The 20,703-nt window shown below is 39.4% G+C and overlaps 2 protein-coding genes across 3 annotated transcripts in view; one reads left to right on the forward strand and one right to left on the reverse strand.

Annotated features, from left to right (window-relative positions):
* The window catches only part of LOC107097519 (protein NLRC3-like), a 13,444-nt gene extending 1,005 nt beyond the window's left edge, over positions 1 to 12,439 (forward strand). The window contains exons 2-11 of one of the 2 annotated variants that reach the window (XM_015394682.1): positions 201 to 286; positions 2,056 to 2,185; positions 2,691 to 2,846; positions 6,343 to 6,421; positions 7,000 to 7,225; positions 7,329 to 9,123; positions 10,188 to 10,361; positions 10,634 to 10,807; positions 11,578 to 11,624; positions 11,779 to 12,439. In XM_015394682.1, the coding sequence (XP_015250168.1) occupies positions 2,097 to 2,185; positions 2,691 to 2,846; positions 6,343 to 6,421; positions 7,000 to 7,225; positions 7,329 to 9,123; positions 10,188 to 10,361; positions 10,634 to 10,807; positions 11,578 to 11,624; positions 11,779 to 12,344 (3,306 nt within the window). In that variant the 5' untranslated portion in view covers positions 201 to 286; positions 2,056 to 2,096 and the 3' untranslated portion in view covers positions 12,345 to 12,439. The remainder of the gene's footprint in view (positions 1 to 200; positions 287 to 2,055; positions 2,186 to 2,690; positions 2,847 to 6,342; positions 6,422 to 6,999; positions 7,226 to 7,328; positions 9,124 to 10,187; positions 10,362 to 10,633; positions 10,808 to 11,577; positions 11,625 to 11,778) is intronic. The other variant, XM_015394683.1, reaches the window with a different exon arrangement.
* Positions 12,440 to 16,856: 4,417 nt separating this feature from the next.
* The window catches only part of syne3 (spectrin repeat containing, nuclear envelope family member 3), a 21,902-nt gene continuing 18,055 nt past the window's right edge, over positions 16,857 to 20,703 (reverse strand). Inside the window, exons 13-18 of the mRNA XM_015394690.1 lie at positions 20,490 to 20,657; positions 19,234 to 19,422; positions 17,947 to 18,104; positions 17,885 to 17,889; positions 17,626 to 17,681; positions 16,857 to 17,484 (exon numbers count right to left, since the gene is read on the reverse strand). Coding sequence (XP_015250176.1) covers positions 17,302 to 17,484; positions 17,626 to 17,681; positions 17,885 to 17,889; positions 17,947 to 18,104; positions 19,234 to 19,422; positions 20,490 to 20,657 — 759 coding nt within the window. The 3' untranslated portion in view covers positions 16,857 to 17,301. The remainder of the gene's footprint in view (positions 17,485 to 17,625; positions 17,682 to 17,884; positions 17,890 to 17,946; positions 18,105 to 19,233; positions 19,423 to 20,489; positions 20,658 to 20,703) is intronic.

Here is a 20,703-nt window from a genome sequence, read left to right on the forward strand (position 1 = left end):
ATATAATATTATATGAAACTTTTTTCCCCTCTCATTAAAAAATATATATTTCTGAAATTAGTTCATTTTGATCAAAAATAAAACAAAAAACACGTAAGTCACCGTTATCTCTTCATATATTTTCAATTAGATGAAAAACAGAATGGTATCAGGAAACTTTACTGATACTGCTTGTTTACTGTTTGCTTGACAATCTTTAGCTGCATCCAGGCACCAAGAACCAATCATTGTAGAAGCAGGAGCATCCATTACATCCTTTTACTCATGTAATGGATCAACAAAGAAGGTGTGCATGGACCTATTTCACAAAGCAGGTTTTCTGAAAACTAACATTTTTTTAAGCCTGAAATCGGGGAGCCCTTTGAGGTTATTGGTTCACAAAGAGATTTTACTCAACCTTTGTTTCTGATGCCGTGGTAACATTCTCCCCAGAGCCAACCTTGTCGGCAGCAGGTTTTGTTTAGTAAACTCAGTGTCCTTTGTCTCCGCTATCCTTGAAGCCAATAATATTGTTTTATTTCCTAATTTCTAATGTTGCACAAAATATAAAAAATAATTCACTAGGTCTGTTAGACACATTAGGTTTTCAAAAGAAACATTGCATGTCCTTTTGATAGACTTAGACAAATTTTATTGTTATTTTGTATACAAAGAATGTATGCAATGGAATTTTGTTTTGTAAAGCTTTCATGACATTTCCATTTTTTTAAGTGCAGCAGTAATCAAAGGTTAACAGTGTGGGAGAAAAAACATGGTGCAAAAATGTGCATTTAGAGCATTAAATATCTATGGTGTAATTTTGCAGTGTTTTGGTTTGATGATATCAATGTGATGCAGAGACTGTGACATGATTTAGAGTTTTCTCAACAGCTTAGCTGTTGATGAGGATCTTATTAAAGGATGAGAAGCATTAATTCACAGAGAATTAAATGTTTATAGTGAGAGGGTTCTCAGACCGTATACCTTTCATGTTTAGAGCATAAAGTTAATGAGTTCTACAGTTTTGCTTTACAATCCATCACATACATCCACAACCTTATCTCTCCTCTTTTTTGCATCATTACACAGACTGCTTTAAAAGGTAATTAACAGAACTTGATATCAATGAGAGTAAATTGATGCAGCCATGAATTATTTACTACTTAATGTAAGAGAATGAACATCAGTAGGTACCCCATGGAATGATGCACTGGTCCTGCCTGTTGAACAATGTTTTCATACTTCATCTTTACCTGCTGACAGCTGAACTTCTCCACTATGAGATTGCACTGAAATGGAATACATTAATCTACTACCATTCAACCAGTAAACCTGTTTTCTCCCATATGGTTAATATAATAACAATAGGCTATGGCAGGCCATTTTGATATTTATTAGTTTGTATTTCTGATATCTTAAATACATTTCTTCCTAGGCAAAATAAACATTTCAAACTCAATTACTTTCTTCATATTTAAAATAAACATTCTGGATGTCTAGAAATGAATTTCAGATATCCGTATTCCTATTGTTAATGGTCATAATTGGTATTATTTTGATCAGGAAGAAATGTATTTCAGACATTATAAATACATATTTAATCAAGTTGATGAATGTAAAAACTACCACTTGAAATGTGTAACAGGTATAAAAGACTTCATTCTTACTAATGCAATTTTGTTTGCTTTCTGAAAGTCAGTTACTGCTGCAAATTTTATTTAGAAAATCTGTTGCTGTAGCGCAGATGCACGTTGTTTTAAACACTTTTTTTTTTATTTCTTCACTAAAATCTCAAGTTCCAACAATGTAAAATAGGCACTTCCTGTTGCCCGTTGTCATGGTGACTCTTTTAATTGGTGCTCCGCTGTTAATGGCTTTTCATACTCAAATGCTAAACTCTGAGTAGATCTACTAGAAGTTGATTAAACTAACTCACCGCAGCCTTTCTGAAACCAAAAATTTAAGTTTCCAACCTATTTAGATTAGATCAATTTAGAGTTGAGGATTTAAGACTGAGTTTGTTAAACCTGCTTTGTGAAACGGGCCTCTGATCAGTGATTTGTGCTCTATTTGCAGGTAAAAGTAGAAATCGTGTGAGCTGATGAGAATTCATCAGCATGGATCAACGTGAGGATGGAAGAGAAGGTGTTTATCCTTCTAAAACCACTCTGTTTGTGGAGGAGGACAGACAAAACAACCCTCAAAGGTTAGACTATAATCTAACAGTTTTTGGATATATTGTTAATAAAAAAAAACTATCCTGCCCTTATTATATTCAAAATGTTGATAAACCTTAGATCTTAATATGTGTGAAGGTAAATGGCAGCGATAGGGTTAGCAGGAGACAGATGATCTATTGTCAAGGAGAGAAAGACGGTGATTTCGCGTTCTGAAGATCAAAAAAATACGTGAAGGTTTTCTTTATCAAACAAAGTAGGGGGCTGATTTTCAAAAGGTTTGAGCATCATAAAACATATTCAAACATGTTTAAAGGTCTGCCTGCTGAATTGCAAGGTAAATCTCTTTCTGATGATCGGGCCCTAAGTCTTTTAAATATAGGTAAAATCCCAAAGGTTTCCTGTCTACAGTCAAAATTGAAAGATAGTGTATACAGTATAAGTTGATATTTCGATTTTGTGTTTGAAATACTACTTTCATGTTTTATAGAAATGTAACTTTATTAACATATCTTTGTTCCTTTATTTTATCAGGGTTAATCAGACAGTAAAACCTGACCCTGAAGATGCCCCTGAAGATGAAGCTGAACCTAAACCTGAACAGGGTTCCAGAAATGCCCCCGCACTTAGTGTCAAATCAAATCACATATATGTAGACTTTAAATCAGAGAGTCCTTCTCCATCAGACAGGTAAGCTGTGTTTTTAACTGTTATTCCTCTCTTAGCAGAACTGGTCTATATGTGGCCCACATACAAGGTAGACTAGAAGGATGCAGACTGGTAAAACCAACATGAGTTTTCAGTACTTGCACCAAACTGTCCTACTCTTGTTAGAGATCAATGCACTGACAGTCTGTTTGATTATAAATCCCAAAATTTCAGCAAAAGTAAAGATTAATAAAATTAGTCTAATTTATTTTATCTACTCTGAAGTTTCAGCCCAGAGATTAAAAACATATCTGTGCCTGTCAGGTTTTGTGGAGTCTTTGTGGACCCAAATGCAGAGGAGTAGGCACAGATGAGTTTTTGACGATTTAATGAAAGCTCAAGGGGAACCGAGACAAAAAGAAAGAGTATCTTCACCTGTGTAAGCTACCCCGGTTCTCCACAAAGATCCTCTCTGAAAGAGATGCATAACTCACATTCACTCACACACAGGAACTCTGACAGTGCCGTTTTGAATGTCATGGATTTCACAGCAAAATCAGTAACTGTTGCAATCAAAAACACTGTAATAGAAGTTCAAGATGTGGGCATTCACCTATATCTAAATGACCATGTAAACCTCAGAACATGAAATATGCATACACTAGTTTGACCCCTGTTGATATTTGCAATATCCATTCTAACTCTTATTTTTTAGCTTTTCTTTTCTTATTGTTTGCGAACATCCTTATTTTCACAGCAATGTAAATGATGTTCTGATTTTAACATTCCTTTTGGATCTCACGCAAAAATGTAGAATCAGAAACCAAAAAGTACTTTATAGGGTTAATGAACTGCTTTGTAATACTTGTTTTTTAACTGTTTATTTGTATGAGGAAGATAATTACGTATGAATAAACACCAACACTACAAGGTGTATATCCTTCACTGATGTGCCAATCACATCCCCAGATGTGCCTAAAATTATAAAGAGACTAAAACAGCATAACATGGTTTCTGACTGTTGTTTGTACTTATATGCCAAACAGCAGTTTGGATTACCCCCACTTTTTGGAGCCCTTAGGGGGGTTACTGGTGACGCCCTACCTGGAGCCTCCCTTGTTCTTCTGGAGGAATTTGACGCTCATATGGGCAATGACAGTTAGACCTGGGGGGGCGTGGTTGGGAGGAATGGCCAACATGATCTGAACTCTAGTGGTGTTCTGTTTTTGGACATCTGTGCTCATCATGGATTGTCCATAACAAAAACCATGTTCAAGCATAAGGGTGTCCATATGTGCTCTTGGCAACAGGACACCCTAGGCTGTAGTTACATTTTTGGCTTTTTTGGTATTTCATATGACCTGAGGTTGCATATCTTGGCCACTCGGGTGAAGAGAGGGGCGGAGCTCTCCATCGACCACTACTTAGTGGTGAGCTGGCTTCGATGGTGGACAAGGATGCCAGTCAGGTGAGGGTTTGCTGGGAACGTCTGGCAGAGTCCCCCATGAAATGGACTTTGAACTCCCACCTCCGGGGGAGCTCTGAACACGTCCCGAAGGAGGTAGGGGACATTGAATCTGAGTGGAACATGTTCCATACCTCTATTGTTGAGGCAGCTAGTCGGAGCTGTGGCCTCAAGGTTGTCAGCTCATGTTGTGGCAAAAACCCTTGAACACGTTTGTGACCACCAGCGGTGAGTCCTATCGGTCTTTTTTGGCCTGTGGGACTCCAGAAGCAACTGATGTGTACCATCAGTCTAAGCGGCAGGTGGCTCAGCTGGTCACTGAGGCAAGAACTCTGATGGGGGAAGAGTTCAGAGAGGCCATGGAGAAAGATTTCCATATGGCTTTGAAGAGATTTTGGCCCACTACCCGGCATCTCAGAAAGAGAAGTGGTGCAGTACCAACACTGTTTATAGTGGGGGTGGTGTGCTGCAGACCTTGACTCAGGGTGTTGTGTGTCTGTCTGCGGAATACTTATAAGACCTCTTTAATCCCAACAACACGTAGGATTTATTCATGCGTAATTTGTCCATTGAGGAAGCAGAGCCTGGAGATTCTGGGTCGGGTTCTACCATCCCTTGTGCTGAAGTCACCAAGGTGGTTAAAAAGCTCCTTGGTGGCCCCCAAGGGTGTATAAGTTTTGTGCTGAGTACCTTAAGGCTTTGGATGTAGTGGGGCTGTGTTGGTTAATGCAACTCTGCAACATTGCGTGGACATTTGGGGCAGTTCCCCTTGATTGGCAGATTGGGGTGGTAAACCCCTTATTTACAAAGCGGGACCGAATGGTGTGTTCCAACTAGTAAGTGTGTACCAGGAAGTTGGACTCGTTTCCAGTGAGAATTGGAATCTGCCAGGGTTGCCCTTTGTCAGCGATTCTGTTCATAACTTTTATGGAACTAATTTCTAGGTACAGCCATGGTGTTGAGGGGATCCATTTTGGTGGCCTAAGGGTCGCATCTCTGTTATTCATTTATGACGTGGTTCTATTAACTTCATCAGGGCTTGATATATAGCTCTCGCTGGAGCGGTTCGCAGCCAAGTGTGAAGCGGCTGGGATGAGGATCAGTGCCTCCAAATCCAAGACCATAGTCTTGAGCCAGAACAGGGTAGGGTGCCTTCTCCAGGTTGGGGAAGATGTACTGCCCCTATTGAAGGAGCTTAAGTAACTTGGGGCCTTGCTCACGAATAAGGGGCAGATGGAGCGGAAGATCGACTGGTGGATTGGTGCGGTATCTGCTGTGAAGCTGGCACTGCACTGGTTTGTTTTGGAAAAGAGAGAGCTGAGCCAACAGCCAAAGCTCTCGATTTACTGGTCGATCTACATTCCTGCCCTCATGTATAGTCATGTATAGTCATGAGCTTTGGGTCATGACCGAAAGAACAAGATCCCGGATACAAAGGGCTGAAATTAGTTTTCTCCGTAGTGTGTCTGGGCTCCCCCTTTGAGATAGGGTGAGGAGTTCAGTCATCTGTGGAGGACTCAGAGTAGATCTGCTGTTCCTCCACAACAAGAGGAGCCAGTTGAGGTGGCTCGGGCATCTGTGTAGGATGCCTCCTGGACTTCTCCCTGGTGAGGTGTTCCGGGCACGTCCCGCCAGGAGGAGACCCAGAGGGAGACCCAGGACATACTGGAGGGACTACATTTCTCAGCTGGCCTGGAAACTCCTTAGGGTTCCCCCGGAGGAGCTCCCCCAATTGGCTAGGGAGAGGGACATCTGGGCCTCCCTACTGAAGCTACTACCACCTTGACCAGACCCTGGATTAGCGGAAGAAGATGGATGGATAGATAAAACAGCACAGCAAGACAAAATATCATACATTGTAGATATCTTGAATTCCCTTTTAAATAAACCACAATGAAATAAAAGAACTGTCTTCATTTCACCTGTGACAACAATTGTAAATCGGTAGAACTTTGTCTCTCACCTGTACTATTAGTATACTGAAGTGGTATATGTTTTAATTTGTCCCTTTGTCCAAGATACCAAGGGTTTGGGTGTGTTATTGTGATCTAACTCTTTATGGTTCCTCTAAAGTGTGGACCAGCAGAATGCAGATGTTCCCAGCAATCAGTCTTCAGTGGAAGATCAAAAACAGCTAGAATCAATATTTAAGGTTAGTATATGTGCTACTAGTTTTACTGTGATTCTGGTTATATTAAAGCTACACTGTGTAACCTTTGACCAAAGTATCAGCTTAATCTGAGCATAACATGTGACACTTTGCATTTATCAATATTCCATGTGGGCTGTCCTTCTTACAAATTAATCTGTGTAACTTGGAAGGGTCACATCCATCACTGAACGAGTCATTTGACCCAGAATGTTTCTTTATGGCAGTCTTAGAAACTGGAAAAACAAGAGCTTACTAAGCTAAATGTATTTTTTAGGCAGTAACACAGAAATTACATTTACTTGTTAAAAAATGCTTTAGTTTTCTGTTGTAGGATTTTATCTGAAAGGGTGAATATGGCCTTGTGTTTACAACTAACTTCATTACTTCCCTGTGTGCTGGTCCAAAGTGGTCTGCTATAAGATTAAAGAGCAAATAGGGAGTGTTGCTTTAAAATGAATAGTGTTGCTTTAAACTAAAGGCTTTATATTAACTAAGATTTAAAGCCTTTTGAGTTAATATCCTGTGTTTTACTTAATGATTCCAGTCTAATGTGTTATTCTCGTGAATTTCTGTTACAGCAACTGGAGGAAACCATTTTTACTTTTGAGAAGAATGAGCTGAAAAATTTCCAAAAGGTTCTAAGCCCAGGTAACACAAAATGCTCAAAGGATCAAAGGGAGGATGAGAACATGCAGTGCCTTGATTATGAAGAGCAAATGAAAAGCAGAGAAGCACTACTTAACATAACCTTTACTTTCATGAAGAAGATGAATCAGGGGGACCTTGCAGACAATCTGCAGAGAAGTAAGAGGATTTTCTTAAGATTAATCATACCAAGAAAATGACAGATTTTCTCATGTGGTCTCAAATATGACTGACTTTTGGTATCTGATTTCATTTACTTTAGAACTTTCTGGTACAATTTTTCAACGCAAACTTAAATCTTCTTTGAAGAAGAGGTTCCAGTGTGTATTTGAGGGGATTGCTAAAGCAGGAAACCCAACTCTACTGAACCAGATCTACACAGATCTCTACATCATAGAGAGGGGGACTGGAGAGATCAATGAAGAGCATGAGATCAGACAGATTGAAACAACGTCCAGGAAACCACAGAAACCAGAAACAGCAATCAAACATCAAGACATCTTTAAACCCACTGGTGGAAAAGATCAACCAATCAGAACAGTGATGACAAAGGGAGTGGCAGGCATAGGGAAAACAGTCTTAACACAGAAGTTCACTCTGGACTGGGCTGAAGACAAAGCCAATCAGAACATCCATTTTATGTTTCCATTCACTTTCAGAGAGCTAAATGTGCTGAAGGATAAAAAGTTTAGCTTGGTTCAACTTATTCATCATTTCTTTACTGAAACAAAAGGGATTAGGTGGTTTGAAGAGTACCAAGTTGTTTTCATATTTGATGGTCTGGATGAGTGTCGCCTTCCTCTTGACTTCCACAACAAGGAGATCCTGACTGATGTTACAGAGTCCAGCTCAATTGATGTTCTGCTTACAAACCTCATCAGGGGGAAACTCCTTCCCTCAGCCCACCTCTGGATAACTACAAGACCTGCAGCAGCCAGTCAGATCCCTCCTGAGTTTGTTGGAATGGTAACAGAGGTCAGAGGGTTCACTGACCCACAGAAGGAGGAGTACTTCAGAAAGAGGTTCAGAGATAAGGAGCAGGCCAACAAGATTATCTCCCATATCAAGTTATCAAGAACCCTCCATATAATGTGCCACATCCCAGTCTTCTGCTGGATCACTGCTACTGTCCTGGAGGATGTGTTGAAAACCAGAGAGGTTGGACAGCTGCCCATGACCCTTACTGAGATGTACATTCACTTCTTGGTCGTTCAAACCAAGGCTAAGAAAGTCAAGTTTGATAGAGGAGTTGCAACAGATCCACACTGGACCCCAGAAACCAAGAAAATGGTTAAATCTCTGGGAAAACTGGCTTTTGATCAGCTGCAAAGAGGAAATCTGATCTTCTACGAATCTGACCTGAAGGAGTGTGGTATTGATATCCGAGCAGCTTCGGTGTACTCAGGAGTCTTCACACAGATGTTCAAAGAAGAAAGAGGGCTTTACCAGGACACTGTTTTCTCCTTTGTCCATCTCAGTGTTCAAGAGTTTCTGGCTGCTCTTCATGTTCATTTAACCTTCGTCAAATCTGGTGTAAACCTGATTGAGGAAAATCACAGCACTTTGGTTTGGTCTAAATTATTTAGCAAACCATCTCTAGAATTTCTCCACCAGAGTGCCATTGACAAGGCCTTACAGAGTCCAAATGGACATCTGGACTTGTTCCTCCGCTTCCTCCAGGGTCTATCTTTGCAGAGTAATCAGAAACTCCTAAAAGGTCTTCTGGCGCAGACAGGAAGTAATGGACTAACAAAATATGAAACTGCTGACTATATACGCAAGAAGATCAATGAGAATGTTTCTGCAGAGAAAAGTATCAATCTGTTCTACTGTTTGAATGAACTTAATGATCATTCGCTAGTGGAAGACATCCAACGTTCTCTGAGTTCAGGGAGTCTTTCCGCAGATAAACTCTCTCATGCTCAGTGGTCGGCTTTGGTCTTCATCTTACTGTCATCTGAAAAAGATCTGGATGTGTTTGACTTAAAGAAATACCACGCTTCTGAGGAGGTTCTTCAGAGAATGCTGCCGGTGGTCAGTGCCTCCAATAAAGCTTTGTAAGTATAGCTTTAAAGTAATATTTCAATAGAAGATCTATAACAGGACTAAACCCAGTCTATGAGCAGCCACCTGCATTTCAGTACAAATACTGAAGAACAACTGAAAGAAAAGAATTGGTGAAAAGAATTTTGTCAGAGCTTTTACTCTAGCCTTTTTAAAATCAATCTTAGACTTGGAAATGATTTCTAGGCCTTCCTGATAGTTAAAGAATTAAAGCAAAGTGCAAACATATGTTTTGCTTAGGAACACTACTGATGCAAGAAGATCAGATGTCCAGATTAATGTCCTTCATTTTATGGATGGTAATATGGCATAGGGGGTGTTGTTGTCCAGAGGCTTGCAAGGCTGGCAGCCTGGTCCTGAATCTGTTTTTTTTCTCTTAGTGATTTTGGCTGTCATTCAGATGTAGCCTCTAGAGGAGGTGGTGGTATTCCCCATACTGGTTCTGTCCCTGGGAATCTGGTAACCCCATAGACACCAACAGCTTTGTTGAACTTTCAAAAGTAAAAAACACTGCAGGTCACTTTGTAAATCCACGTCCTCTATGATTACGTGAAACCAAAGACAAACAGACAGGTGAACGCACCTTCAAGATACAACGGGCAGTTAGAGAGAGGGAGAGGAAGGCGGGCTTACAGAAGCCAATATTAACACACTAAAAAAAAAAAAGAAAATTGCAAGATTTGGTCCCAGAAGCTTTTTTGAAATAAAAGCGCTAAAGAGGTCTGAAAAGTCGGTAAAAATTGCCACAAAACCAATAAGTGGGCAATAGCTTTCATGTTTTTGTTGAAAGTTTATGATAAAACACATACCATATTCATAATACCCTATGGTAGATCAAACTCAATGGTTGATACACATTATGTAGAAGTAAGCATTAGAATGTGCTGAAAATTTTAAAATATAATCTAAACAAAGCATGATATAGAGATTTATTTAAAATTATCACTATAAGCATTCAGAATATATAGCTTTCAGATAAAGAATTTGCTCTTCTTGTGAACGTTGTCTGAAATGTTGAATTATTTGTTTACCTATAACATTGTTTTTTTTATTTCAGATTGAGTGGCTGTAATCTCTCAGAAAGAGGCTGTGAGGCTTTGTCTTCACTTATCAGCTCCCAGTCCTCCAGTCTCAGAGAATTGGACTTAAGTAACAATGACCTGAAAGATGCAGGAGTGAAGCTTCTCTCTGTTGGACTTAAAACCACTAGCTGTAAACTGGAAGTTTTAAGGTCAGGCCTTAGTGAGGATTTCTTCTCAATCTTAACCCATTTTGATTCATGTCTGTTGCAAATTTAAATATCGATGTACATTAAGTTATTCATTTTTATCAATCTCTTATCTCTACTCCAGTTGAGTGCATCAATATATTTTTATCAGCAAATATTATGGATTTTGTAAGATTTGCCTATCAATTATACATAATTGCATTTTTGTAGTCTTAAAACCATACGGAAAATTAAGTAAAGCATTGAATCGATTGTCATATATATTGTCTCGGCAGCCTCTCAGGCTGTTTGATCACAGAGGAAGGCTGTTCTTCTCTGGCCTCAGCGCTGAGCTCCAACAACTGCTGTCTCAAAATGCTAGACGTGAGCTACAATCATCCAGGAGACTCAGGTTTAAGGCAACTGTCAGCTGGACTGACAGATCCACATTGGCAACTTAATACTCTCAGGTAAGAGGAGACCTACAACAGCCATAATAGACAGAAATGAAGATCAAGTCAGATGTTTAGTCGCTTTTTTATCTCTTTTTCCTTAATGCTGGCAAAGGTTGCTCCACCACATAGGTTGCCCTTTTTTAAAGACACCTGTGTTTATTATAATGAGTAGTTTTTGTTTCCATGTAGTATCTAGAAGAAATTCTCATTCATTTGTCAGAATGAAACCAGTTTAACTATACTTCATTATCCTAAAAGTAACAGTTACTTAAAAAAAGCTTTTTGTTGTTTATCAGGGAAAAAAATTATTAACTATAACATACTCAAAGAAAAGAAAGATTCAACATGCGAGGTATAACCTATATTGACTCTATGATTTTACAAGGATTTTCATCATAATTAGATCATGTGATGAGCAAAGTAGTTTTAATGACCAGAGAAATAACAAGCAACTGTTATTTCCAGAACTTTTAAAATACATATGTAAAAGCATGATTTAAATTATTAACAATTAACTTGATTTAACTACAATACCTTAATCAGATCCCTGATAGTCTACTAGCAGTTTATAACAGTGGTGGAATAACCTCTGCTGCGATCCTAAAAATAAAGATTGGCTCAAAGACTGATTGCAGACCAATAATACAACACTTAACCAATAAACAATAATTTTGCTTTAAAAATTGGTTTACAATTGAAATAACCTATTAATATATAAAGCTAGATGTTCAGGTATTGTATATGTTTGCATGATGTAACAGACAAATGCTCTGCCCTTTCTGCAGGCTGGAACCTGCTGGAGCCCAGTGGTTAACACCAGGTCTAAGGAAATGTGAGTATATTTTACATTAAGAGCAGCACTGTCTTTGTTCTCGTAACACATGGTCACCATCTTCACATTCTTCTTCATCTCATTCTTGATCCATCTTATCCTGCGGAAAAAGTGAAAAATCAATCATTCAGCTTGTGTTTGTTCTTTCCAAAAGATTCCTGTCAACTTACAATCGATACAAACACTGTTAATGAAGAACTTCAACTCTCGGAGAACAACAAGACGGTGATCCATGAGCAGAGGGAGCATCAGTATCCTGGCCATCAAGAGAGTTTTGGGTGTTGCTGGCCTCAATTTCTGTGTAGAGATGGTCTGAAAGGTCGTTGTTACTGGGAGGTTAAATGGAGTGGAGTTGTATTTGTATCAGTAAGTTATAGAGGAACAGAAAGGAAAGAAAACATTGAACAATCTGCTTTTGGATGGAATGATCAGTCCTGGAGTCTGGAATGTTCTACTCGTCAAGGTTACTCTGTCTGGCACAACAACAGAAGGACAAGCATCTCATCCTTATCTCCCCACTCTTTACTATCCTTCATGAGCTCCTCTTTCTCTGTCTCCAAGAAGGTAGCAGTGTATGTGGACTGTGATGCTGGCATTCTGTCCTTCTACAGAGTAATATCTGGTAAACTTATCCACCTCCACACTTTCAACACCACATTTGAGGAACCTCTGTATCCAGGATTTGCAGTCTGGCCTGATTCCTCTGTGAGTCTTCAGTAAGAATAAAAAGGATCACACCAGCAAACATATTTGGTCTTAAACATTGTTTATTTTTTTAATTTTCAGATGAATAGATTTAATCACTACACTTTAAACTGTTCAATGATTCTTTGCACCCCCCCCCCCCCCCTTTTTTAGTCCTTTATCAGACAAATTGTGATTATTCTTTGGTTCATATCAAACCATTCCATCTGTTTCAGTCAAAGCTTTGCAGTGAGAATGTAAGGATTAAACGAGGAGCTCAGCATCAATGCTTGCATTAATTACATTGTAATTTCATATTCAATAAAATTTCAAAATTTTACATCAAGACTGAATTACAAGTAAAGTAGTTTTATACAAGTAATAACAGCACTTCTAGTACAACAGTCTGCCAACAGTAGGCCTATCCAACACACTATTGTATGTAAGATTGATGATAGACATATAAATGTGCTAATGAACATATTCTGTTGTGGCTATGGTATGTATTTTTTATTGAAAGAGTACAAAATGAAAACTCTTAACGTTCTTCAAAGAAATGTAATATGCTATGTAACTAAATAATTTTTAATGTGTAAAACTTTTCCAAACTTCAATTAAAATAAAACAAACTACATATAAATGTGTTTACATCACCATCTTAAATTCTTGATAACTGTTTTTGAGCAAAAAAAGAAAAAGTCTTTGTAAAAAAGTTGCTTGGGTCATGGCAACCACAAATGGGCAGAATGGGGGTCCCTGGGTCTAGGGGATCTGGGAGGTACTCGAAGTGGCCTACAGTGTATGTTGTTCTGGTGGCTGCTCTCGGTATGGCAATAAATGACAGGGAGCTCAAGTTGGCATCAGTTGTTTTTCTATAATTCTTCATCTGCATTTTACATAATGGACATCCAGATAAGGTCAGCCTCTGGCATAAAACAAGCTCCTCATCAGTGATCCTCACAGTTCTGAAAAATAACCAAAAAAAAATAAAACCAAAAAAAGAAATGAAAAATACAAGGAACCAAAAAGGGCCTTTTCTTAAAAGAAAAGAAATAAGTAAATAAAAAGCCCCGGAAAAAAAAAATAAAAAACTGACATTTTATTTGCTGGATGCCATTTTTATATTTTAGTTTATAGAAACTTGCATCTTGTAACAATGCAAAAACGTAAATGAACCATATCTTTATATAAAACTGTTAATATAAAACTCAGTCTTATGTTAACCATCTGCTACAAGAGATTTGGTAAAACATACCTGCATTTCACATAATGGGAATCGAAATAAGGTCAGTCTCTGGCATAAAACAAGCTCCTGCAAGGAGGAGCCATAGCGTTACTCCGTGGGAAAATCCCACCACACTAAAATGCGACAAAAAACGATACAATAACAGGACTAGCATAACCTGGATTAAATATATTTCAGTACTTTGCAAATACGAAAACCATAAACATATTTTATAGAATGCATAAATAATACTGGGTCATCTGGTAATCCCGGAACCAATCACTGGCGCTGCAGGGTCCTCGGTCCTGGGATTATCCGAGTGAGTGAGTGTGATGTGTGAATGTGCATACGCATTTTATTTTTTATTTTTTTAAGAAGAGGCTGTGTGTTTCGAGCGGGGGCACTTGGGTGGGAAGGCGTGATTGAGACTGTGTATGTTTTTTTTTACTTGTCAGGTTTGGGTCTGAACTGCTCCCTCTCCTAAGAACATCTCAAGTCTCTGCTAAGTGTGGAGCCCATTCCGCCCATCCTACCCCCCTCTGCTAGTTGAAGCTTTGGCATTGGGCTTGCTCGGTGTTTGGAGGTGGATGCCTGGGCGGTTGCTGGCTTATTTCTGGCAGCTGATTTCTGGGCCCTGGCCCCCTCGGGTCCCCGGGGCCCATGGCCGGTTCCACTTCAGAGTGACTGGCTGCCAGCGGAGCCCGTGGGCTGTGGCATCACTCTTGGTATTCTCTTGATGAGCTTCAAAAGGTAGTCACCTGAAATGGTCTTCCAACAGTCTGGCAGGAGTTCCCAAAGGTGCTTAGCACTTGTTGGCCCAAACCATCTCAACTGGGTTCAGGTCCGGTCATTTTGGAGGCCAGGTCATCTGGTGCTGCACCCTATCACTCTCCTTCTTGGTCAAATAGCCCTTACACAGCCTGGAGGTGTGTTTTGGGTCATTGTCCTGTTAAAAAATAAATGATCATCCAACTTAACGCAAACAGGATGGAATAGCAAGATGCTGTGGTAGCCATGCTAGTTCAGTAAACCTTCAGTTTTGAATAAATCCCCAGCAGTGTCACCAGCAAAGCACCCAACACCATCACACCTCCTCCTCCATGCTTCATGGTGGGAACCAGGCATGTAGAGTCCATCCGTTCACCTTTTCTGTGTCGCACAAAGACACAATGGTTGGAACCAATGTTGTGCAACATGATATCCTGCAGATAATGAATAAATGATTAATTAGAACTGGAGTTGTAGTTAAGTATTTAACTTATTTAAAATCGGAGGTCTAATCAATTTAGTGTTCTTAGTTGAATAATTGTAGCTCTAATTTGCTTACTTACCAGGTTTTGTGCCTGTCACCTCTGGATGGTTCCTGGACCGGCTTTTAAAATCCAGATATTCCCACCAATTTAGTGACCTAGGCTAGGTTATCAGCAGAGCTATTAATTAGCAATCAAAGAACTATTTATCTCTGTTTATTCAAACTATTACCAAAAGAGGGTGGATCTGGCCAGAGTGATAAACCATTCTCACAAAGAACTGCAAGTTAAACACCGATGTCTTTATTCTAATTATTCAGGATTACAGAAATCTAACATCTATGCAAAACATTACACGCTATTAGAGAATAAACACGAGGTAGACTAAATGACTAGTTTTGAAAGAAAAAGAATAAAACCCTAAGAGTCCGTTTAACTGGCTTCTGAGATTGTCCAAGATAGGCCAGATGTTAATACATTCAATAATGTCCGTTGGAATAGCAGCAGGTATGATAATAACAAATGTGCCATTAACACAATGTAAAATACATTTAGTTTAAATGATCCAGTCCGTTCTTGGCAAAATTTTAGATCAGTCTGATGCTACAGCAGAGGAACTTGATGGGCTTTTAAAGATCGAGGAAGGCTACTTACACACTACCGAAAGCAGGAGCGTCCCCCTGCAGATAGGCCGTGATTGGTATGGAGGTCTACACAAAGGGGGGGAAATCCACACAGCGTTTAGCTCCGGATTTCCCCGTCTCACCCAGTTCAGCAGGCGCTATGCATGATGGGTCACTGCGATCCGTGACTTTTGACGCAGGAAAACGAAATTGACTTCCAGCTAGCTTTCTTTAGCATTTCACGTGAAACGGGCCTCTCCTTGCAGGCGGTGAAACCCAAGAAAAGAGGTCGATTCGGTCTCACTCTCTGGATTTAAACCTTGAATGACTTGGGGGTAATTCCTGTTGGGATTCCAGCCTTCTTGTCAGCTGATTGGTCCATGTGTGAGCGGACTGTCCCCTTGGCTGGACGTTTCCAGAACCAGTCTTTTGTTCTCTTTGTAAAAAGTGAAGGGGAGGGTTTGATGTTGTTCATCAAATTGATTTGGTTCTGTTGTGGCAATATATACCAACAACAAACAACTCAAATTTGGACCCAATCGACTGAAGCACAGATTTCCACGGGTCTAAAGTCCATTCCCTTGTGTTCTTTAGCCCAAGTAAGTTTTTTCTGCTTGTTGCAGCTATTTTACCATGAAGGCCTGATTCACACAGTCTCCTCCCAGTTGTTCTGGAGATGTGTCTGCTGCTAGAACTCTGTGTGGCATTGACACACAGGTCTCTAATCTGAGCTGCTGTTAACGTGCGATTTCTGAGGCTGGTGACTTGAATGAACTTGTCCTTTGCAGCAGAGGTGACTCTTGGTCTTCCTTTCCTGGGGTGATCCTCATGTGAGACAGTTTCTTTGTAGCGCTCAACGGTTTTTGCGGCTGCACTTGGGGACACTTTCAAAGTTTTGCCAATTTTTCGCACTGTCTGACCTTGATTTCTCAAAGTAATTTTAGCCACTCTTGTTATCTTTATTTAGCTGCTTTTTTTCTTGCCATAATACAAATTCTAACAGTCTATTCAGTAGGACTATCAGCTCTATATCCACCTGACTTCTGCACAACACAACTGATGGACCCAACCCCATTTATAAGGCAAGAAATCCTACTTATTAAACCTGACAGGGACAACTGTGAAGCAAAAACCTTTCCAGAAAACAACCCCGAAAAGCACAAAAAGAAAACCAAAAATGTGCGAAAAACAAAAAAAAAAAAAAAAGGGCGACACTGAAAAAAAAACAAAAAAAAACACATTCACAGGTGTCACACACTTTCACCAAGAAAATATAGTTCCACATGTGGTAATTCATAGTTCTGATGCCTTCAGTGTGAATCTAAAATTGTTATAGTCATGAAAATAAAGAAAACTCTTTGAATGAGAAGGTGTGTCAAAACTTTTGGTCTGTTCTGTACTTGTACTACATACAACAATAGAAATCAGTCAAAAACAGATGATTGCAGGACAGAGTTTTTATTTTAACCTAATCAAAAACATGATAAATACATAACAGAGAAAAATAACACCTTCTGCTGTTACAGTGACTGTAAACCAGACTAAAAATAGCTAAAACTTCATCTTATGTTAAACCTTGTTGCACAAGGTTTTCATATGATTGACATTTTGCTGCCCTGAACCGAATAAAGCTGAGCTCCTTCACCCTGGATGTGATGGTACTGAAGCCTTTATAGCCCCCTAAGCATGACCACCTGTGGCCAGGTGAGTTTTGATGGGCGTGGCCATGCTGACAGAGTTACCATGCTGAAAAACCGTAAGCTGGATAAGGTTGGTAGTAGAGTAAACCGTAAAAGGCTGCAGGAAGTCCGTGCAGAGTAAAGATAAGGTTCTCCAGCTGGACCTTGGATTATTTATTCAAAGCTGCTGTAAGACCCCCATCCCTGCTCTGGTTCTTATGTAGGAGGAGGCCCATCGTAGCGCAGCATGACGCTGAAGGATCGGGCAAAGTTGTTGGATAGCGAGCAACTGTTTCCGTCGTCCATGAGCGGCAGCAGGAAGGCGAGGAGCAGCAGAGCGAGGAAGAGGAGCCACAAAAGAAATGCCAAACGACAAATCCTCCACAGCAGCCAGGGTTTCTGAGAACAGAAAGATGAAAAGAACAACTAAACATAAAGCAGCAAATATCCAAATGGTTGAACGTTTGCTTCTTTACAGCATTTTTTTTATTTTTTATCATGTGTCCAGTTTTTAAAGTAATGGTGTTACTGATAAATTACCTTTTCTGTTCTTGTTTCAGAGACTGCCCCATTCACACCCTCTTGATCTCTCTGCTGAAAGACAGAGCATCAGGTATTAGTTTATTCAATACATATACATAACCTGCTAATAAAACCTCCCTGCAGCATCTGCAGAAATAAGGCTGCACTGCCTCCTACTGGTTGCTCAAAGACAGTGCACTAAAAGCTGAAGCTAACTCTAAACATGACTGATTTGGATCCAATTGTCTTCTGAAACTCCTTCAGATTCTGACATTTATGGTAAACTAGAGCTATATAAATTAGAAGAGCTATAGAAATATTTAATCGCAGAGACCTACCATCACAAGGTAGGTCTCTGCCTCCCTCAGCTTGGATTTATAGAGCATCCAACGATATCGAAGGTCCTCCAGAGTTTCATCTTCACTCTTAGTGCTTAGAGTCTGATCGAGCAGCAGCTGAAACATCTGCTCACCCTCAGGCAGTCTGGATCTCAGAGCCTAAAGCAGAACACGAGAGTTATTTACCAACTATTAATTACTACCACATAATTAACATTTTAAGAACCTTATGACAATAAATTTATAAGATCATTTATATGCATTATTAAGTTATTATTGTGTAAAAGGAGCATTGCAAAAGTTTAATTTTTAAACATGTATTCTCATATTTAACATAGAGGCCCTTTATAATTGCAGATATGCAAAATAAGCTATTTATCACAGTTACCCTATTACTCAGGTCATGAGAGGGATTCGGTCAGATTATCTAGGAACGTAGATGTTACACTCTGCAGGGTTAGGTCCAAATGACTACTTTAACAGTCTCTGCAGCCGTTGATGCATTGGCAAGGGAACACATTTTGTAGATGGATCACAACAGGCTTAAAGTAAACCTCAAACTCCATCACAGACTCCGCACAACAGTGAGAATAAAAAAGTGTGTGCTTATTGCGGTGAAAAGGGGGCAGTCTGGAGTCTGATCAGCGACAGAATAAAAGAAAAGGAAATATTGGGTCATTTTTTAACAAATGGAGGATGATTCTGTCTACCCTGGGAATAAAAAGCGACCTGCAGTTGACCCTCCTTTTGCTAAAATCAAAGTCAATCAAAATAACTTCAATTTTAGTAACCTATTTAATCCAAAATACATTACACCTCTTGATAAAACCTGTGGAGTTGCAGTGGCAGACTGCAGTGCCTCTCATCTTCTCCAGAGCACACCCACAACACTGGTGTTGTTTTAACTTGTCACCAGAAGGGGGCAATCATCTACAAACACTGGGACGTGCACTATGCTACTTGAATATACTACTTACATGTCGACATGTATTAACATGGTAACGTATAAACAATTAGAATAAAAGTATTAAGAATACCAATACATGAATAACACGTTATTACACTGTTATTAACTGGTTGACATAATACATTCAAATTATTCTAAAAACAAAATTTTTTTCATAGAATATATTTTAGAACTAAAAGCCATTCTATCAACATAACACCTTAAAAAGATTTCATCATCTGTTTATCACTATAAATTATATTTTACTTATTTTTTGCACCTAATTTTCCAATCAAATTGATTTCCTGCTCCTTGAAGACATGCTTCATTTGGACCCGTTACCTGCAGGGCTCCCCGTCTGGTTTGCACCTCCTCCGCAGTAAAGGCCCTCTTGTTGGTTCCGATTATCTTCATCAGAACTTCGTTCTCCCTGCTCAACCAGGCCTCAAACTGACTCCAGTCGATTTCGATGGATCCTTTGCTGCCCTGATTAGACAAAAAACAACCTTGGTCGGAACTAGAACCATTACTTCATGCCTTGCTATCAGTGCGGGCCCTTATTGAGCATGTTGTAGAGACAAAATGTCCAAACAGATATTGAAACTTCAGTAATAAAACCATAATAGGTTAAATGACCCAGGGATCAGACCCAGTTGGATTCATTTCCTTTTTAACGTCATCTAAAATAATAAGCTGGTCTAAATGTGACCCTGTGACACTACATTTCCCATGAGCACAGTGTTTGCTCATTAGTTCGTTTGTGACTGATGTCACTTCAGAAAGGCGGTCTCTGTGGAGATCAAAGCTGATAAGCTGTCGGGGCAGATTCAAACCAACACGCCATTGCTATCTTAGTGACTTTATCACTATATTTAACTTTTTTTTTAAGTTACTAGTGACAATTCTGGTGATTTTTTTTATGTTATTGGAGACTTTAGTGACAGCACATGATAGCACTGTTTGCACTGAGAGCCCCTCCCTCTCCTGCAGTACTGACAGAGACTCAATCGCAGCTCTGCAGCCAATCCCTGCAGGCAGAGAGAGAAGAGCTTCTTTATTTCTCTAATTGAAAATGAGTGACGAATGCAGAAAGCTTCCACTAAACCAATTTAAATTAAAAAAGGTAAGATGTTAAAGTAATGTTTATCTTTGAAACAGTTGCATTAATGAAGCCCCTTAGTCTGCATCCAATTGATGCACAGCTTCACCCACTGATTGATTCTGCTGTTTTACGTTGAATTTGATAATATAAGATTGATTTATGTAGCTCTGGTTGAGGAAAAATATTATTGAAGGCTTTAAATGACCCTATAGAGTTCATCTTCACTTTTAAACGTATTTAAAGTGTTTTGCATTGCTTTGTACACAGCATATCTTGAAAGAGGCATCACATAAAAAAGCTTGCAACTTTGGAAAAACACTAACCATAGTGGCCACCGGGTAAAAAAGTTAAATACGAACCCTTGTTGGCTAACCTGTATATTCAGAAGGTGTTTCTGATCAGACACACATCATTGCTAGTGTTTCTCTGTTCTAATATTTTGGGTCTTTTTTGAGAATATTTATTTGTAAATGTCCTAAAAAATAAAAAAAAGGACAAAGAATACGTGATGGGTTTGCAGGTTATTCCAGCGTTCCTTGAGCCGCTCCATGTCCTTCAGGATGTGGACCTGCCCATCCTTTGATGTTCTCCTTAGAACATTCTCACTCTGAGCCTCTATCTGTTGCAACTGCAGCTCCTTCTCAGTAAACTCTCCTAGAAGTCTCTGAGGAAAAAACACAGAACATTGAGATAGATTAGAAATCAGGTTT

Source organism: Cyprinodon variegatus, unplaced genomic scaffold, assembly GCF_000732505.1.
Source record: "Cyprinodon variegatus isolate N-32 unplaced genomic scaffold, C_variegatus-1.0 Scaffold704, whole genome shotgun sequence".
In the NCBI taxonomy this organism is placed as follows: Eukaryota; Metazoa; Chordata; class Actinopteri; order Cyprinodontiformes; family Cyprinodontidae; genus Cyprinodon; species Cyprinodon variegatus.